General features: G+C 31.8%; 2 protein-coding genes across 3 annotated transcripts in view; both read left to right on the top strand.

The window, feature by feature from the left end:
• Nucleotides 1-7788, top strand: part of LOC106118282 (clavesin-1) — an 18979-nt gene extending 11191 nt beyond the window's left edge. The window contains exons 3-6 of the mRNA XM_013312901.1: nucleotides 1069-1225; nucleotides 2102-2244; nucleotides 7323-7484; nucleotides 7595-7788. Of these exons, the coding sequence (XP_013168355.1) occupies nucleotides 1069-1225; nucleotides 2102-2244; nucleotides 7323-7484; nucleotides 7595-7780 (648 nt within the window). The 3' untranslated portion in view covers nucleotides 7781-7788. The remainder of the gene's footprint in view (nucleotides 1-1068; nucleotides 1226-2101; nucleotides 2245-7322; nucleotides 7485-7594) is intronic.
• Nucleotides 7789-10362: 2574 nt separating this feature from the next.
• Nucleotides 10363-16307, top strand: LOC106118281 (alpha-tocopherol transfer protein-like). Of its 2 annotated transcripts, none has more exons than XM_013312900.1 (6): nucleotides 10363-10938; nucleotides 12826-12917; nucleotides 13348-13501; nucleotides 14520-14713; nucleotides 15433-15694; nucleotides 15905-16307. In XM_013312900.1, exons 1-6 carry the CDS (start codon nucleotides 10761-10763, stop codon nucleotides 15946-15948), a joined length of 924 nt encoding a protein of 307 aa, XP_013168354.1. In that variant the 5' UTR covers nucleotides 10363-10760; the 3' UTR covers nucleotides 15949-16307. The 2 variants fall into 2 exon arrangements, with proteins under 2 accessions (XP_013168354.1, XP_013168353.1); XM_013312899.1 differs by having other exon boundaries at nucleotides 10365-10938; nucleotides 12823-12917.
• Nucleotides 16308-16317: the final 10 nt, after the last annotated feature.

Raw genomic sequence — 16317 nt, 5'->3', positions numbered from 1 at the left:
ATTGCATTAAGTTTATTGCCACGAGCCACGAGCAGACGACTTCGTTCAGGTACAAGACATTGACTATTTATGCTGTTTTATCTCATTGGTAAGTTAGAACTCGAATGTACCAGTAAATGTCTCGGTAGAAAGTAAGACACTCGATTAACACAACGAATTTTGTGATTTAATTTTTATGTGATGCAAATTTTTTAAATCTTACCAATATTATAAACGCGAATGTTTACATGGATGAATTGATTGATGTTTGAAGGTACCTCCGCAAAGGTTTAACGGATCTTAAAGAAATTTGGCATAGACGTAGACCATAGTCTGGAAGAACACATAGGCTACTCACTAAGTTTTTTATTCGCGAGCGACAGCTTATAAAATATAAGTGAAAAATTCGAATCAAACAATTTTATAAGTACTTAACAAAATTGCAAACATCGCAGACGTTATCTGCGAACATTTATTGTGTACTTTAGAACCAGGGTGATAATAAATAATAATGAAAAATAAAATTATATATTTATAACGAGAAAGACGTATGACTTGATATACCTCAATCACAGTGGAATAGTTCTCATCGTCATATTGTATTCATCGAGCACATTATCGAAAGTAACAAGGAAACGAGATCGTTATGTTTTGCAAACAAAACGTAAACTCGCCTGTTATGATATAACAAGTCGATTGCGAGACTTGAGACTGAAAATATTGACATATTTTCGTCTTGTCTCACTTCTACCTTCACTTTTACACTCGTATGAGTAATACGTAAACAAAGAGATGACTTAAATCATATTTTATGTGATGTTTTTGTCGTTAGATGCATATTTTACTGCCGCAAAGACAGATGGAATAAATTGCTTTCTGTAAAAAATAAATGACACGTAATGAGGCACCGATCTGCGGTATAGGAGCGTCTCGTCTGCGAAACGTGCTTTCGTAATTTATCTACGGGAAGCTATTTTGATAGCAATCATATGGCAATGGGATATAAGTAGTAAAGTCACGCGAAAAAGTTACGGCCGGTTAAGCGTTATACTTATCGCTGATTATGTAAAAATGTTGTTCTTGTTTTAGATGCGGCGTATTGCTGAATTCAAACGAGACAATGCGAGCCTACTAAATGGTCTGGTGCCTGAACACGAGAAAGAAGCCTTCCTTGAACATAAAGTCGTGAATGTAATGAAGGGACGCGACCAAAAAGGAAGGAGGTTGCTGATTGTTAACGTCGGAGGTAAGGATATTGCCGGCCGGCCTTCCGTTTGATTGCGATTGTTTTGATGTCCTTGCATTGTTTATAATAACTTGAATTATTTGGGATCTTAATTCCTATAACTTATTTATAAAACGAACATACAAAAAAAATAATTTAAAGTTAAAGCTACGCTTACTAAGAACATTTTGCAAGAAATAAAACCGATTTTCTAACAAATCTTAAATTTATTTTCAATAACTAGTAAACTCTTTTATTTCTAAATTATTTTTATTTGTTGCTAACGTAATGTTAATGACTGTGTTTAGCAATTAGCACAAGTTAACGATTCAAGTCAATGATTACGCGCCTTGCGTCCATTGTGTAATATTCAACGGCGGCGACTGGTGACGAACAACTGTTGCCGTTTAATTTTAACTTAAGTTATTTGTAAATATATCCACGACAACGGTTTCCTTTGACAGGTTGTTTTGATAAACAAGACCTTAATACAATAACGATAATTGTAGCAATATATTTATTCAATACAACGCAATGTATGAGGAGAACATTCTTAAATATTAATATTTATGTTGGGTCCATAAAGAAGAAAGTATACTCTGATTACTTTGATATAAGGTAATCCCAGCCCTGTGATATTAAGGGACTCACTATTTTCTCATCATATATTTTTTTTATTTCGGACTGGGGAGAGAGAGGGATATTAAGAAAGCAACAAGCTTATTCCACGGAGAAGACTTCATATGAGGTTTCATTCACTAAAATGTCTTAAGTGGACATGCCCTATTCCGACGGATAGTTTTCTATTTCTGGAGTTTCATCCAACTTGTGCTATCCGTTATCTTTATGCCTTCGCTGAAGTTAGTATGTTAACCACTGCAAATGTTGAATTTTTAGGTTCATGGAACCCAAAGAAAGTGAATGCGGACCAGCTGTTCAGATTGTTCTACCTGATCCATTTGGCCGCTATGCTGGAGCCGGAGTCCCAGGTCAGGGGGACGGTGGTCTTGATGGACTTCTACAATATGGGCTGGTCACAGGTAAGATTTACTGTTTAACTAATTATATCGATAATAATAAGGCTTCATATTGCAAAATATTTTTTTTTCATGTAAATGACCATTCATATTCATATTTATGGAAATCTTACTAATATTATGAATGCGAATGTTTGTATGGATGGATGTTTGTTAGATAGTACCTCCAGAACGGCGGCATGGATCTCGCTGAAATTTGGCATTGATGAAGAACATAGTTTGGAAGAACACATAGGTTAATAATTAAGTTATTTTTTAATTTCGCGCGGACGAAGTCGCGGGCGTTTACCCTATGTGTAGAAGGGGACAGAAGACGTAAAAATAAGACTTCGCAATCCCCTTAAAATAACTAGACTCTCTTGTATGTAGTTCGAAAACAATGATGTAAAGAATAAAAAATTCAGAGATAACTTTGAAACATGTAGAGTTTCATACAAGGTCAATTCGTCAGTACGGAATGAATTAATGTAAATAATAGATTAACGTCACTGACCTTTGTTTGTGTTAATTGATTGTATAGAGCTATGCGTGTTGCAATGGAGCAGCACTTTTCGTCACAATATAACCTTTTTTTTCCTAAAGTATATGACAAAATCATTGTAAAATTATAAGAATACAATAGATTGAGATTCAGTAAGCTCTATCTGCCGCGCAAGTCACCGTTCACGCGGAATTAAAAAAACAAAATAAATACCCTATGTGTTCTCTTAGACTATGTTCTACATCTATGCCAAATTTCATCCAGATCCGTTGAGCCCAATCAATCAAAGAACAATCCAGACATTCGCATTTATAATATTTACTAGTAAAATATACTATTGCTATTCGTTACCTAGTAGGGGTTCAAGGTGTTAAGACAGTAACTAAGCAAGAAACTCAGAAAAAATTATGGAAATTACTATTTTTTCTAAGTTAACGTTTATCGCGTGTACGTTGCAACTGATTTTTTTTTTATCAAAAAGATCTCATTTTAAATCATTGTTTTCACGCTAGCAATAATTTTCTACGCCTTAAACATTTTGAAACAAATTGTTTTCTCAATATCTCTTACTAAACGCTATTTTAAAACAGTTTAGGAAATAAAAGTTTGGTGTATAGGTTATTTTCTTACTACATACGTATTATTAGAAATTTTAATGTTTCTGCTCATTTCACTAACATATAAAATCGCTCTTGTTTCTGAAACACTTGCAAAATGTTATTACAATTTCCTTGTTAATCAGAAAGTCTTGGTTAGTTCCAAAAACATACTCTTACAATAATGTCCATTTTTTTTTAATTTCATGACCTGGTAACATAGATCTTTAGGTCAACAATAAGGAATAATAATGTAAATGCACGTAGAATATAATAAGAAAGGTAAAATTATAAAATATAACTTAAACACCAATCTTAAATCAGCCTACTGCTCTTATTTAGAATAGCTGTCGTCCGCGACTCAGTTCGCCCGGAATTAAAAATAAAACTTAATAAGTAGACTATGGGTTCATACTATGTTCTACATCTATGTCAAATTTCAGAGACATTCTTTAAGTCGTTTTGGAGATACTTTCTAACATCTATTCATCTAAAATTTCGCATTTATAATATTAGTAAGATCACCTGGTATAATTTTACGGCCATAGACCGAAGGAGTTGAGTAGATTTTGTAGTAGGTTTAAAAAAAAGGTGCTATTTACTTGAATTTATAAAAAAAGTAAATGTCTATGCATGTGTATTCTGTGCAAAGCACTTTCACTGCGCATGCGCTTTAGCAACGTCGATTTCAATACGATTGTAGTAACAATACAAAATTTTCCGTGTGTGGCGCTATGCATATATTTATTACGTATGTGTACACTGCACGTGTAACACATTAGTTAATTTATTATATTTAATATAATAAAAAAATCACCATTTGCCTGTATGTTTTATTAAAATCTTTTTGTGTTAAATTATTTCTTTTGGAATGTATAAAGTGCGTTTATTTCAATTGGCAACTGTCCCAAATGTTTTTTTTTCGTAACCCGCCTTGACATCTAAAATACGTTGCATGAATACGGTAATGCATTCGTTTAAAACGCATTTGCTAATAAAAAAAATCTTTGCAACAAAATATTATAATTGGTTGAAATTTGAAATTAATTTGATTGCACTTTATCACATATGTATAAGATTTACGGTTTGATAGAAGTTTCTTACAATGTTTTTAATTTACATAGTAAGTTAAGTGTTTAATCAATTAATACATTTTCAAGTTTACTTAGTACTAAATATGTATCTGTAAATCAATACAGAACACTGTACTTTCAATAAGTTAACTCGGCGGAATTAGACAAAGTGCAATCGCTACAAAGCGATTAAATAACGAACTCCAAAAATGTAAAGAACTAACTCTTGATAAGTCACGTGATTGTCGCGCGACGGATCGATACATTTTTGAAGTTCGTTTTGGAATCGCTTCGTAACGAATGCACTATGTCGAACCTCGCTGATCCCATTTAAGAAATAAATACTATATATAGAATATAAATAAAGATCATTTAGGACCCTATTTGAGGTATTGCAAGTATTGCTTAAGTTTGGTTTTATTTCTTTCTTGTTAACGCCAATACATCCATTGTTGTAGACGATTACTACAATGTGTACATTAAAAGTAATGACTCATACCTATCCTTAACAAAGAATTTAAGTACGTTTTGTCGACACTGCGCCTGCGCAGTCGTGTTTTTATAACAAAGATGCACAAAGTCTGTTTGTCCGTTTCTTCCATTGTTTTATATTATCTTTGTTCTACGTAGTTACGAAATTTTTTAATTAGTCACATATGTTTTATTTGTGGTATGTGAAATGCGAACAGGATTTTTGATATGAAATAACCCTGAATTAATAAATAGATTAGTATAATATATAGATAATAAATATCGTACGTTATCTAATTGCTATGTTAGTTATTTTCCGATATAATGTTTTACGTTGTATTAATGTTGCAATAATAAAGTCAAAGTCATTGCTAAATGATTTGACCTTTTCGTTTATCGTGGGTTTCTGACACCAAAATCTCTGTATAAAATCATCATCCATGTTCCTCACCAATTTAGCAAAACAGAGATAAGAATATGTTTTCAACGGGGATTACGGTCTCAGAAACAAAACAATGTCGAGTAAATTAGTTAATTCCAAACACGTTTAGCTCATCGATCTTTTTTGTTTGATCGCTATCAGTGAATGTTCATTTCTTAACATGTTGTAACAGATATAACGACATGTTTTTATACATGGAGATTGTTGGAAAAGGAAAGTTAATTTATTATGTCAATGTACAATATCGTACAATATTGTACAACATCGTATTAAATTTTTAAAGTAAGATTCCCTATTCCAAGTGTCTGTAGAACACAGGAGACTAAAAACAATGCTTGTTTTAAAAACTAGTTACTTAAATTTCCATACATATAAAGTAATTTACATATTTATGTGTGTTACCATCTGCGCAGGAAAATATTGCATTGACAAAAGAATATCCTGAGGACTTTAATAAAATTCAAGACATGTGTGTCGTCCGAGTTCGTGATTGATTTTCATTGTTAACAATATTCTTATTAATAGTGTTCACAATAAAAGTTTTCTACTTTTACTCCATTTTAATTCTAAGCTACAAATAAAGTACATAATCGCAGGTCGATCGGTCGATTTTTATTGTAGTAGAGAAAATATTATGTTGTTTCTAGACTTTTTTGTATACATATACAATAAATATTTTAATAATAAAAGTAACAAATAGGTACGCGACGTATAGTTTTATAATATAAAAATTATCCCACGGAAACTATAAGAATCCATACAATTGAATTATGATAGATTAACATCCTCTTAACCTTTTGAGTGCTGCTAATGCGGAATTTTATATTTCCGGTACATTTTCCTCCCTTAACCCTCGCATGCGATTATGATAACCTCTTAAAGTTATAAACAGTGTTGTTGTTCCGATATGGAGGAAAATATATCCCAATAAAGGTTTCTCGCTCAAGGGCCATCACGTCCGAGGTTATTGGAATGATTCTTATGCACAGAAGTGTTTATATCTTCGCTTATTTGGCAGATAAATATCGAAATGCAAATAGGTCACTTAGAGGGTATATTGCAATTACGTAAATGATTATCTTTAAAGATTAACTGCAAGGAAAAACGACTACTTAGAGATAAAAGTGAATATTCTTAGGTATTCAATTTGCACCTATATCAGGGTATCCCAAAAGCCTTGTAGTCAATGTATCATTCAAGAACACAATGTCAAATATGACGAGGATGAATTATATTAATTTTTATTATCTTGCTAATCGTTTTAACTATGCGTTTGAAATATCGCTTAAGTGTTATCCGTATGTCAATATTTTAGTTAAATATCCGTTTCAGTATATACGTGTATTTTAATGGGAAGTAGGTTTACACTTCGTAAGGACGTTAGTACATATAGGCGTGGAATAAATACATAAGTACTAACTTTAGATGCGGGCAAGTTCGAATCTTAATTCTTATGTTTATTTAAAGGGTCACCTTCACTATTTAAAACAATTGAGTTATGTTAATAAAATAGTCCAATTGTCGAATTTACCCTTGTTTTTTTTTTCATTTTAATGAATTCCATTAAAAAAATAATGAATGTATTAAGGAAATTTATAATATGGCATATATTATTTAACACTTCAACTGATTTGGTACAGATAATAAAGTTCTCTTAATATTATTGAAATATTTAAATAATCTTATGACCCGTATATTAAGTTATTAATATTTTGCAAATTTAATAACGCGAATTTACATAGCACAACATCCGTAAGAAATTATTGCGTTGTAAATACCTGATATACCTGTTTCCCGTAGTAGGTCGATAACCGCATTCAAAGTGTTAAGATTACATGAAAAATATTATAAATATATTCAATTTATAGCTAGTTTTAACCGTAGTGTATTTAAATAAAAATAAAAAGAAAAGAGTATTCTTGTTAATTATGGGTGATTTTCATTTATTTCACATACCAGTCTTCTTTTATTTAATTATTAAGAAAAAGAAAAACTCCAAAAATATATTCTCTTTTCAGACAATGGGTCTGACGCCTTCCTTCTCGAAACGTCTTTTGACCTTCATCCAGGACGCGATGCCGCTTAGGCTGAAGGAGGTGCACTTCGTCAAGCAACCAAGGATCTTTGATGTCGTGTGGAGAATGTTCAAGCCCTTCATCAGGGACAAGCTCAGGAATAGAGTAAGTTTTAAGAACTCTCCCTTTACTTTTTCTCTCTACTCATTCTTTAGTCTTAGTTTAATTGTCATTAAAATGTATAGTTATTTAATATTTAATCTCGAATCTTTCAGATCTTCTTCCATGGCTCGGATATGTCGTCGCTACACAAGCACTTGTCGCCGAGCCACCTACCTGCAGACTACGAGGGCCAGCTGCCAGCCATAGACTACTCTGGCGCAGAGTGGTACCCCGTCATCCAGCACGTCATGCCACACATAGACAATTGGAACACATACGGTTTCGTCAAGAAACCATAGACTATAAATAATTTTCTTTTTAATTTGCAGGTGCTAAGGTCTGCAGTTATTTTGTATGCACAACTTTATTTTAATGAGTTGGTTTATCGTCTTCTTTTTTAATTTTATGGCAAGTCGCAAAACAGAAATAGCAATTTGATTATCAATAACTATAAATTTCGTCTAGTATCTAGACAGGTTTCAATTCTTCTGTGTACTAAGTGAAAATATATTATAAAACGTAATAGTTCCTAATGGTTACAACAACTGGATTTTGTTACAATGTTAATGATTATTTTATAAATAACATTTACAATATATTTCATTATTCTAATGCGAACAACCAAAAATTTAGGTATTGATAACGTAGCCTTAAAATATTTTTATCCCATTCAAATGATAATGATAACATCATTAAAATGATGAAAATGACTCCATTATAATTATAATGATGATTCCATTAAAATTTGTAACTCTTCTTGAATCTTAGGAGTATTTCATGACATGCTTGTATTTGTTTAGATAAATATATATTTTTGGGTATATTTATTTTTTATTACGTAGATTAGTTTTTTTTTATATTTGAATATGTAGTGATGCGATTGAAAAGACATCGAGGCTGTGAATGTGATAGTGCTGTGCCACTTCAACGATATTTCACCAAAACATAGATTATTAAGATATTTTCGATTTCATTTAATTACTATGCATTTCTAAATTGATAATAGTTCCTCAGTCTATTTTATATGGTTCTAGCATGTTGTTTATAGAAGTAAATTTTAAAGTAAACATAAATATATCTATAGAGTAGATTTTAAGACAAAAATTAGGGTCCAATCATTATTGTTAGAATGTATGTTTGATGAATTTAAATAAATGTAAATTATAATAGCTTCGGGTATATCAAACTCCTCGGAGGAATAAGTAAGAAATATGTCTACGATTTTTAAAATGATTAATTTGTGAATATACACAAAATGAAATTGCTCAAAATTTTTATATTAAATTTATATGACAGAACTTTGTGTTTTATTTATTCACTAGCTGTCGCCCGCGACTTCGTCCGCGCGTGATTAAAAAAACTAAATGTGTAGTCTATGTGTTTTTCCAGATTATGTTTTATATCTCTTCAATATTTCATCAAAATCCGTCGAGCCGCACTAGAGATACTTTCAAAAAAACATCCATCCATCCATCTAAACATTGGCATTTATAATATTAGTAAGATGTGAAAATAAAGACCATACCTGTATTCATTTTTTGATCTATAAAAAATGAGAATGGAAATAATTTTTAATCACTTACATTGGACATTAGAGTCCTTTAGCAACTTTGATATAAAAACCCTCCTACTGTCGTCGCGCTGCTGCTAAATTTAGAAAGATAAAATCAAAATAGCCTATGTTGTTTTAGGAAAATAAATCATTCAAACGATGTAAGAATTTTTAAAATCGTTTATTTCTTACAGAGTTTATCTACAAAACTAACAAACGATACGAGCCACTTTAAATTTTTAGCATAGGTTTATTCAAGCGCCTGTCAAAATTGTAACATCGCTTTTAAAATTTATTGCTGCTAATTTATTGATGTTTGATTTTTACACAGTAAGTACTGTGTAATTCAAATAAATTAAACTGAACTTTTACTTTTTTCTTTTCTATTGTAAAAATTATAGATTATATGTCAGCGGGATCATTTGCCGTCTAGAATATTTGCAAATGAGTTCTCGGTTTGCAGATCGTCTTGATTGTCCTTAATTGTTTCATGTCTGCGTCTTGTCGATGTTAAATTATATAACAATATAGTACATTACATGATATGTAGATTCATATGTAAATTAAACAAAGATCTTCCGTAATTTTTAGACTATGATATTTCTACATAACATAAGAACAATTGCGGCAATCGTCTTCGCAATTCTGCCGAAATCAGTTAGACATTTTTAATTTCTTGACCCATACGACTTATTTCGATTATATTTTTTGCCAACAGTGAATCAGACATTGGTGGATCGTTGACCGATTGTGTTGGACGTTGACAACTTGAGAAAATATCAAAACCAAGAAACAAAATTGTTAAATTATATAGTCATTTGTTTTATAAAAACAAGAGAATTTATTATATCTATATTTTTAATCGTAATTGAAATAATAATTAAAGATGCTTACTAATAGATGATTGCAAATAAGATGTATGTTAATCAGTACGTCTTTACCTACCTCAATAAAATACGCACTTGTTTTCTTATCTCGTCTGCCTCGAGGGTTTATAGCTAAAACTAGCTGTCGACCGCGACTCCGTCCGTATTAATAAGTAGTAAAAATAACTTAGTAAGTAGTAGCCTATATATTCTTCCAGACTATTTAAACATTCTGGAGATACCTTCTAAGAAACATCCAAACTTTCGCCTTTATAATATTAGTGAGGTAGTAAGATATTTTATCTAGGTTACAACACGAATGATGACATTTATAAATTACTGTATCATAACCCATTGGTGTTTCCAAGTGAGAGGTATGAAGTGGTAGCAATGGGAGTGGTGGCGAGCGGCAAGTCGCGACCGTTATGTTGCGCAGAGGCTTACGCCAGTCCGACTTGAGATCACTCGCGCGCATCTCATCTGCGAAACAAAAAAAAACGAATTATTTAATTATTAATAATACTATAAAATTAATCTATTAAAATTTATTAAATACATAAAATAATATATTCTATTTATGTTTATTATAAGATATTAACATTTATCAGCATAAATTGATATAATAATCAATGTGTTATGTTTGTTATCGCGATTTATTTGCATTATAAGACGATTCGTTGTTAATGTTATACAATAATTTAGTGTTCAACCTAGTTAAGAATTAAGTGAAGGGTTTTGTATGGTGTAACTCCAACGGATGCTGGCTTTAAGACATTCGCCCTCATTTCTCTGTCTGTCGTAACACGGCGTTTGCTGAGACGTTTAAAAAACGGAGGTGTCTCAATAAATAAAGAGATAACAATGGAGCTGCTATATGATGCAGATGGTACACCTTTTGTTATGTGGGGCGACAATGTGATACGGTTAGAGAGAATGCCGGTAACAGAAAAGGAATATGTAGAAAAAGCTGAAAAAGAATTGAGAGAGACGCCCGAGATCGTTGAAAAGGCTGTTGCAGAATTAAGAGAAATGTTAAAAAGTGAGTATATTATTGTATCGTAATTAAACCAACACATAAATTAACTAGTAAATTACCGTTTTAATTATAGTATGGTATTATCAATAAGGTCTATTATAGAATTTATGAATATGTGCATTTGTAATCATATTTATATAGATTAAAAAAATAATAAATACTTTATTAATTTTGAGTAAACATTGGACTTGGTTCTAAATAATATTAGTTACTGCGAAATATAGAAATAACAACGAAGTGTTTGAAGAGCGACGATTATCTCGACAACTCATTGCTGAAATACAAAAAAGACATGTTATTTTATAATTCCTTTTATTATCTTACTAATATTATAAATGCAAATGTTTAGATATATGCACAGATGGATGTATGTTTGTTTGAAGATATCAATAGATAGCCGCGATCTCGCAACAATTTGGCATAGATGTAGAATACAGCCTGGAAGAACAGATACGCTACTAATTAAGATTTCTTTAATTCCGCGTGAACGGAGTCGCGGGCGAGAGCTAGTCTAGCCACCTTTTACCGCGTTCTTAATATTTTGTATTTAATTTATTCTCCTTTGTGTGTGTGTGTGTGTGTGTGTGTGTGTGTGTGTGTGTGGCAATAAACGTGTAATCTATTCTATTTTTTTTATTCTAATATCTTTATGGGATAATTATTTAAAAACAGGAATGAATAGAATGAGGAAATAGAAATGGAAAAGGTCAACAAAAAAATATCTCTGACAACAAAGAAACATCTCAGAACAAAGTACATATGTGCGTGAACACATCTTTTTAATATTATTCTGACTTTGGTCAATATTGGTTATGGTCACGCAACTGTGTTCTTAAAGTAGGTCAATAAGTATAAATCATATATTAGAATTGAGAGCGTCGGTGGCTCAGTGGTCAAGCACTTGACTTGCAATCTGCAGGTCCTGGGTTCGAATCCCGCCATGTACCAATGTGTTTTTCGATTTCCGATTTACATATGTACATTTATCCGACGTTCTTACGGTGAAGGAAAACATCGTGATGCAACCTGCACATATCTGAGAAGTTATTCAAAGATATGTGTGAAGTCAATCAGTCCGCACTTGGCCAGCGTGGTTGACTATGGCCTAATCACCCTTAACTTAGGGTAGGCTCCGAGCTTCTCGGTGGGGACGTATAGTGGGCTGATGATGATGTTATATTAGAATTCAGTTTTAAAAATATTAATTTGACCTGATAGTATGTTAGACTGTTATAAAGAAAGACGATTAAAAAACAATTTCCTTTATTTAAGTCTTTTTAGATCATGTGTAACGTTATTATATATTCATGCAAATGTCTGCGGGTTACAAAAACCATAATTAAATTTATCTTTTTATACAAAAACTATTGTTTACTTTTGATAATAAACACAATAGATAATTAAAGTGAATGTTACTTTAATTACGTTATTATTAGTTCAGTTTATCTGTTTATACGTCTTATTTGTACAAAACATGTACAGTCAGCTGCAAAAATACCGGTGCAGACAAGATATCCAGATATATAGGAACTAAAAATCTTTCTAGCATACTCGTAAATGCGAATGTTTAGATGCATGGATGGATGTTTGTTTGATTGTATCTTCTGAACGGCTGTATGGATTTTGATCAAATTTGGCACACATGTAGTACATAGTCTGGAAGAATACAAAGGCTACTAATTAAGTTTTTTTTTAATTCGACACGGACGGAGTCGCGGGCAACAGCTATCAATTATATAAGTATGTACAGAATCAGTCGATCAGTCTGCAATTGATGCACGGCACAGGAAGCATTTTTCATTAGGCCGAATAATTGGTAGGCCGATTCTGAACTTGTTAGTCAAAATTTATAAGTATTTAAAAATTTTAAAATATTTTATTTTTCAGAAGACACCTCGCTCTTCGTACCGCTTCAAGATGATAACTATTTGATGAAATTCCTAAGACCATCAAAGTTTTATCCAGAAAGTGCTTTCAAAAGAGTAAGTATAATATTTAATATACTATGACATGGACAATTATATGAACTGTTCTATATCTGTTACGGTTGATTTAAACCGGTCCTATGCCTTAAGGCTTAAGCGTATGTAACTGGAAAATATGATGCCATGACGTATAATACTAAGTTTCAATTCGTTTTTCCTCGTTCATAGGAAAGAAAATAATATTCCAAGAAATTCCCATCCATTTTATAATATAATTAAAACAATAATCAAGATCGCTGACGCCATCTAAGGTACTCTTACGAAATACATTTGATTTTTTTGTATATTTTTTTTTTGTAGAATTATGCGTTAAAAATATATCTTTAATAAGAATAATAAGTACTTTTTTTAGGCAATCTATATTTAACGTCTCTCCGCTCCTTGAAACGTTGTTTTTAGAGATATAAAGTTAAGGACTTTTTTTTAGATACAAGCGTACTACAAATTTAGGCAGTCGCATGAAAGCTATTGTTCCAACCTGGTGCCAAGTGCAGTGAAGCCTGCTTTCGACCACTCTATCATATCAATTCTGGCGCCTAGAGATCAGCATGGACGACGCATCATGCTTGTGGAATCCGGAGGTAAATATAAAAAACGAATTTATAAAAATAATGCATAGGATTAATAATAATCACGTAATCTCGAGAATTGGGTGTACAAAAACGAATATCAAGCTCTTTATTTCTTAAGCGTAAATATAGTTTGCATATATTTATTCTCGAATCACTCGGTAAATAAATGATATACTTATATAAGTTAGATTTAATTAAAACAAATTTACATAGCGCTTTATCATTTTAAACCTAACATCTATTTTTACATCATTAAGCGATGAGATTACTTCTTAGTTTATATAACTTAAGTGAAATAAGTTTATTATTAGTTAAGTTTAGTATTAATCCTAAGTAAGGCTTAAGTACTTTCACCAAGAGAAAGAAATACAATGAATTTGTGTTAATGAGTGAATTATTTCAGAAGTACCGCGCCTATTTGTATTTTTTGTAAGGCCGATTAATTTGAGGCATTTGGCCTTAGTTCTTCTTCTTTGTTATTTATTTATTTTATTTTCTTAGTTAGTTACGTATTTGTAGACAAAGTCGAACATAATTTTGTATATAGTATCCAAAGATACCGGGTTTCTTGTCATAAATTATGAAAGTTGTTTAAACTCATTTTAGATTCATACTAAAACCTGTTTTATTTTACTAACATTTTAACACGACAAACATATTACGTAATTGGTTGGTTAGATTTAACGAGCGAGTTTTTGATGTCGAATAATTCACCAACCATGAACTGACCATGAATAGACAAAAACAAATTTAATATTGAATAAAAATAATGTTCAGAATGACATGAATAAAAACAACGACAATCATAAGTCTTACTAATGTATGGATGGATGTTTGTTAGAAGGTATTTCCACAACGGCTCAACGGATCTAGATGAGATTTGGCATAGATGTAGAGATAACCTGGAAGAACACTTAGGAATGAAGTTTGTTTTTTTAATTCAGAGCTGACGTAATCGCGCGTCGACTGTATAACATAATAAAATCTCATATAAATATAATATTTAATTGTGCCATGTTATCTACAGAGCGCTGGCAACCTCGCCTAGTTCCACTATCTGACGTATTCCGCGGCGTTCAATTGGCGCTGGAGTCGGCGATGTCGGAACCGCGGACGCAGATCAATGGCGTTATCGTGATACTAGACATGAAAGGCCTTTCTTTCTCACAGGTCATGCAGTTCACGCCCTCCTTTGCCAAAATGGTCGTAGACTGGATTCAGGTTAGTAATGTATAGATAAGGACGATTATTTCCCACCCATTTAGGTGAAAAGTGAGTTGACGCAAGTTTGAAACTTGTCATACATTGTTGTTAAATTATAGTTTGCTCTACGACATTCGATCAAAATTGGGAACTGAATTCAATCCTCTCTTTGTACATTTATCTATGAATTTTGTTTTGGTCAAGCCTACGATTGTAAAATCAAATCGCCATAAGTATTTATTTCTGTTCAGTTCTTTTGATTTTATGATAAACTACTAAAATTAATAGTCGTGTTTTACGAACGTCATGGTTATTGATTACCGGTTGTTTAGAATTTCAATGTCAAACGAACTGCGGTCTAATGGAGTTTTAGATATATAATTTGAGTCAAGTTATTAATCACTGTCTTGCTTTAACGATAGTGTGCTTTTTGTTTCGTTACTTTAAGGCTAGCGATAATAACGATAACGTTAGTTAAGTCTACATAAGTGGATGTTATATTGTTTTATTTTTTTGAGATTTAAACTAAAAGGCCGGCAAATTCATCTGCAGCTCTTCAGGTCCACCAATCACCATAGATAAAATAAAATTAAAAATATTTTTTTCTATTTTTTTGTAATTAGTTGTTAGGCTCTATATAAAAATTGTAAATGCGAATATTAAGCGTAAAATTACTCTCCGTATTCATATTTGCATATCTTAATTAATTATTTACACTTAGTATTATCATCTTCCAGGACTGCATACCAATTCGTCTCAAGGCAGTTCACATTGTGAGCCAGCCTTACATATTCAACATGTTATTTGCGATCTTCAAACCGTTCTTGCGCGAGAAGTTGCGCTCGCGCATCTTTTTCCACGGCTCTGATAAGCAGTCTCTACTCACGCACGTCGATCCTAAAGCTCTGAGGAAACGTCACGGCGGTCTATTGCCTGAGCCGGAGATCAATGGGGAGGTATTATGGAAAATGTTGCATCATTATGAAGAAAATTTCAAAGGTTCGTTACATTTTATATAATATCTTCCAGGAATAGGAATATGGGACTAGTAGTGCCATCTATTGCACTAAAATTATAACTAGCACGAGGATAATTTTGAGCCCTTATTTATCCATGATTAAGTATTTACTATTAAGTAGTAAAAAAAATATGCTCACCCATATATTTTGTTATAAAATAAGATTTAAGTTAATTTTGTTTCTTTTTCAGTTGCTAACTCCTACGGTTACGTGTCAAACAACAATAAGAGATAAAGTCTGAAGGCAGGCAGTGTAAAAACCTCAAAACCACATAAAATTAAAATACTTTAGCTTATAAGGAATAGATTTAAGAATTGTAAACTCATAAGTGTTTTAAAACGACGACAGCTCTCTTGAATCAAATTTTCAGCTCATAGAGATAACTGTGTATTTTATTTTGTTAAATATGCGTCTCGAAATAAATCTTAGATTTTTACTTGACTGTACCATTTATTATAAATATAAAGGGTATGGGTAGATTACTATTATATGTATTTATCACGAAATGCTAAAGATTTTATGACGTATCTAGTGTCTTGTGTCTATTTTTTATATTTGACAATTGAGATTAATAAAAATATATTTAAAAGAACATCACAAAGT

The sequence above is a fragment of the Papilio xuthus genome, unplaced genomic scaffold (genome assembly GCF_000836235.2).
Source record: "Papilio xuthus unplaced genomic scaffold, Pxut_1.1 DF827597.1, whole genome shotgun sequence".
In the NCBI taxonomy this organism is placed as follows: Eukaryota; Metazoa; Arthropoda; class Insecta; order Lepidoptera; family Papilionidae; genus Papilio; species Papilio xuthus.
Note: the sequence above shows the minus strand (reverse complement) of the source record. Positions and strands in the feature narration are given on the sequence as shown.

Excerpts from the sequence above, each read along its gene's own strand:
- LOC106118281 (XM_013312899.1), top strand. The coding sequence starts at position 10,761 with ATGGAGCTGCTATATGATGCAGATGGTACACCTTTTGTTATGTGGGGC. Across the intron at positions 12,918-13,347 it reads CAGAAAGTGCTTTCAAAAGA|ATACAAGCGTACTACAAATT; the intron begins GTAAGTATAATA and ends ACTTTTTTTTAG. Across the intron at positions 14,714-15,432 it reads TGGTCGTAGACTGGATTCAG|GACTGCATACCAATTCGTCT; the intron begins GTTAGTAATGTA and ends ATCATCTTCCAG.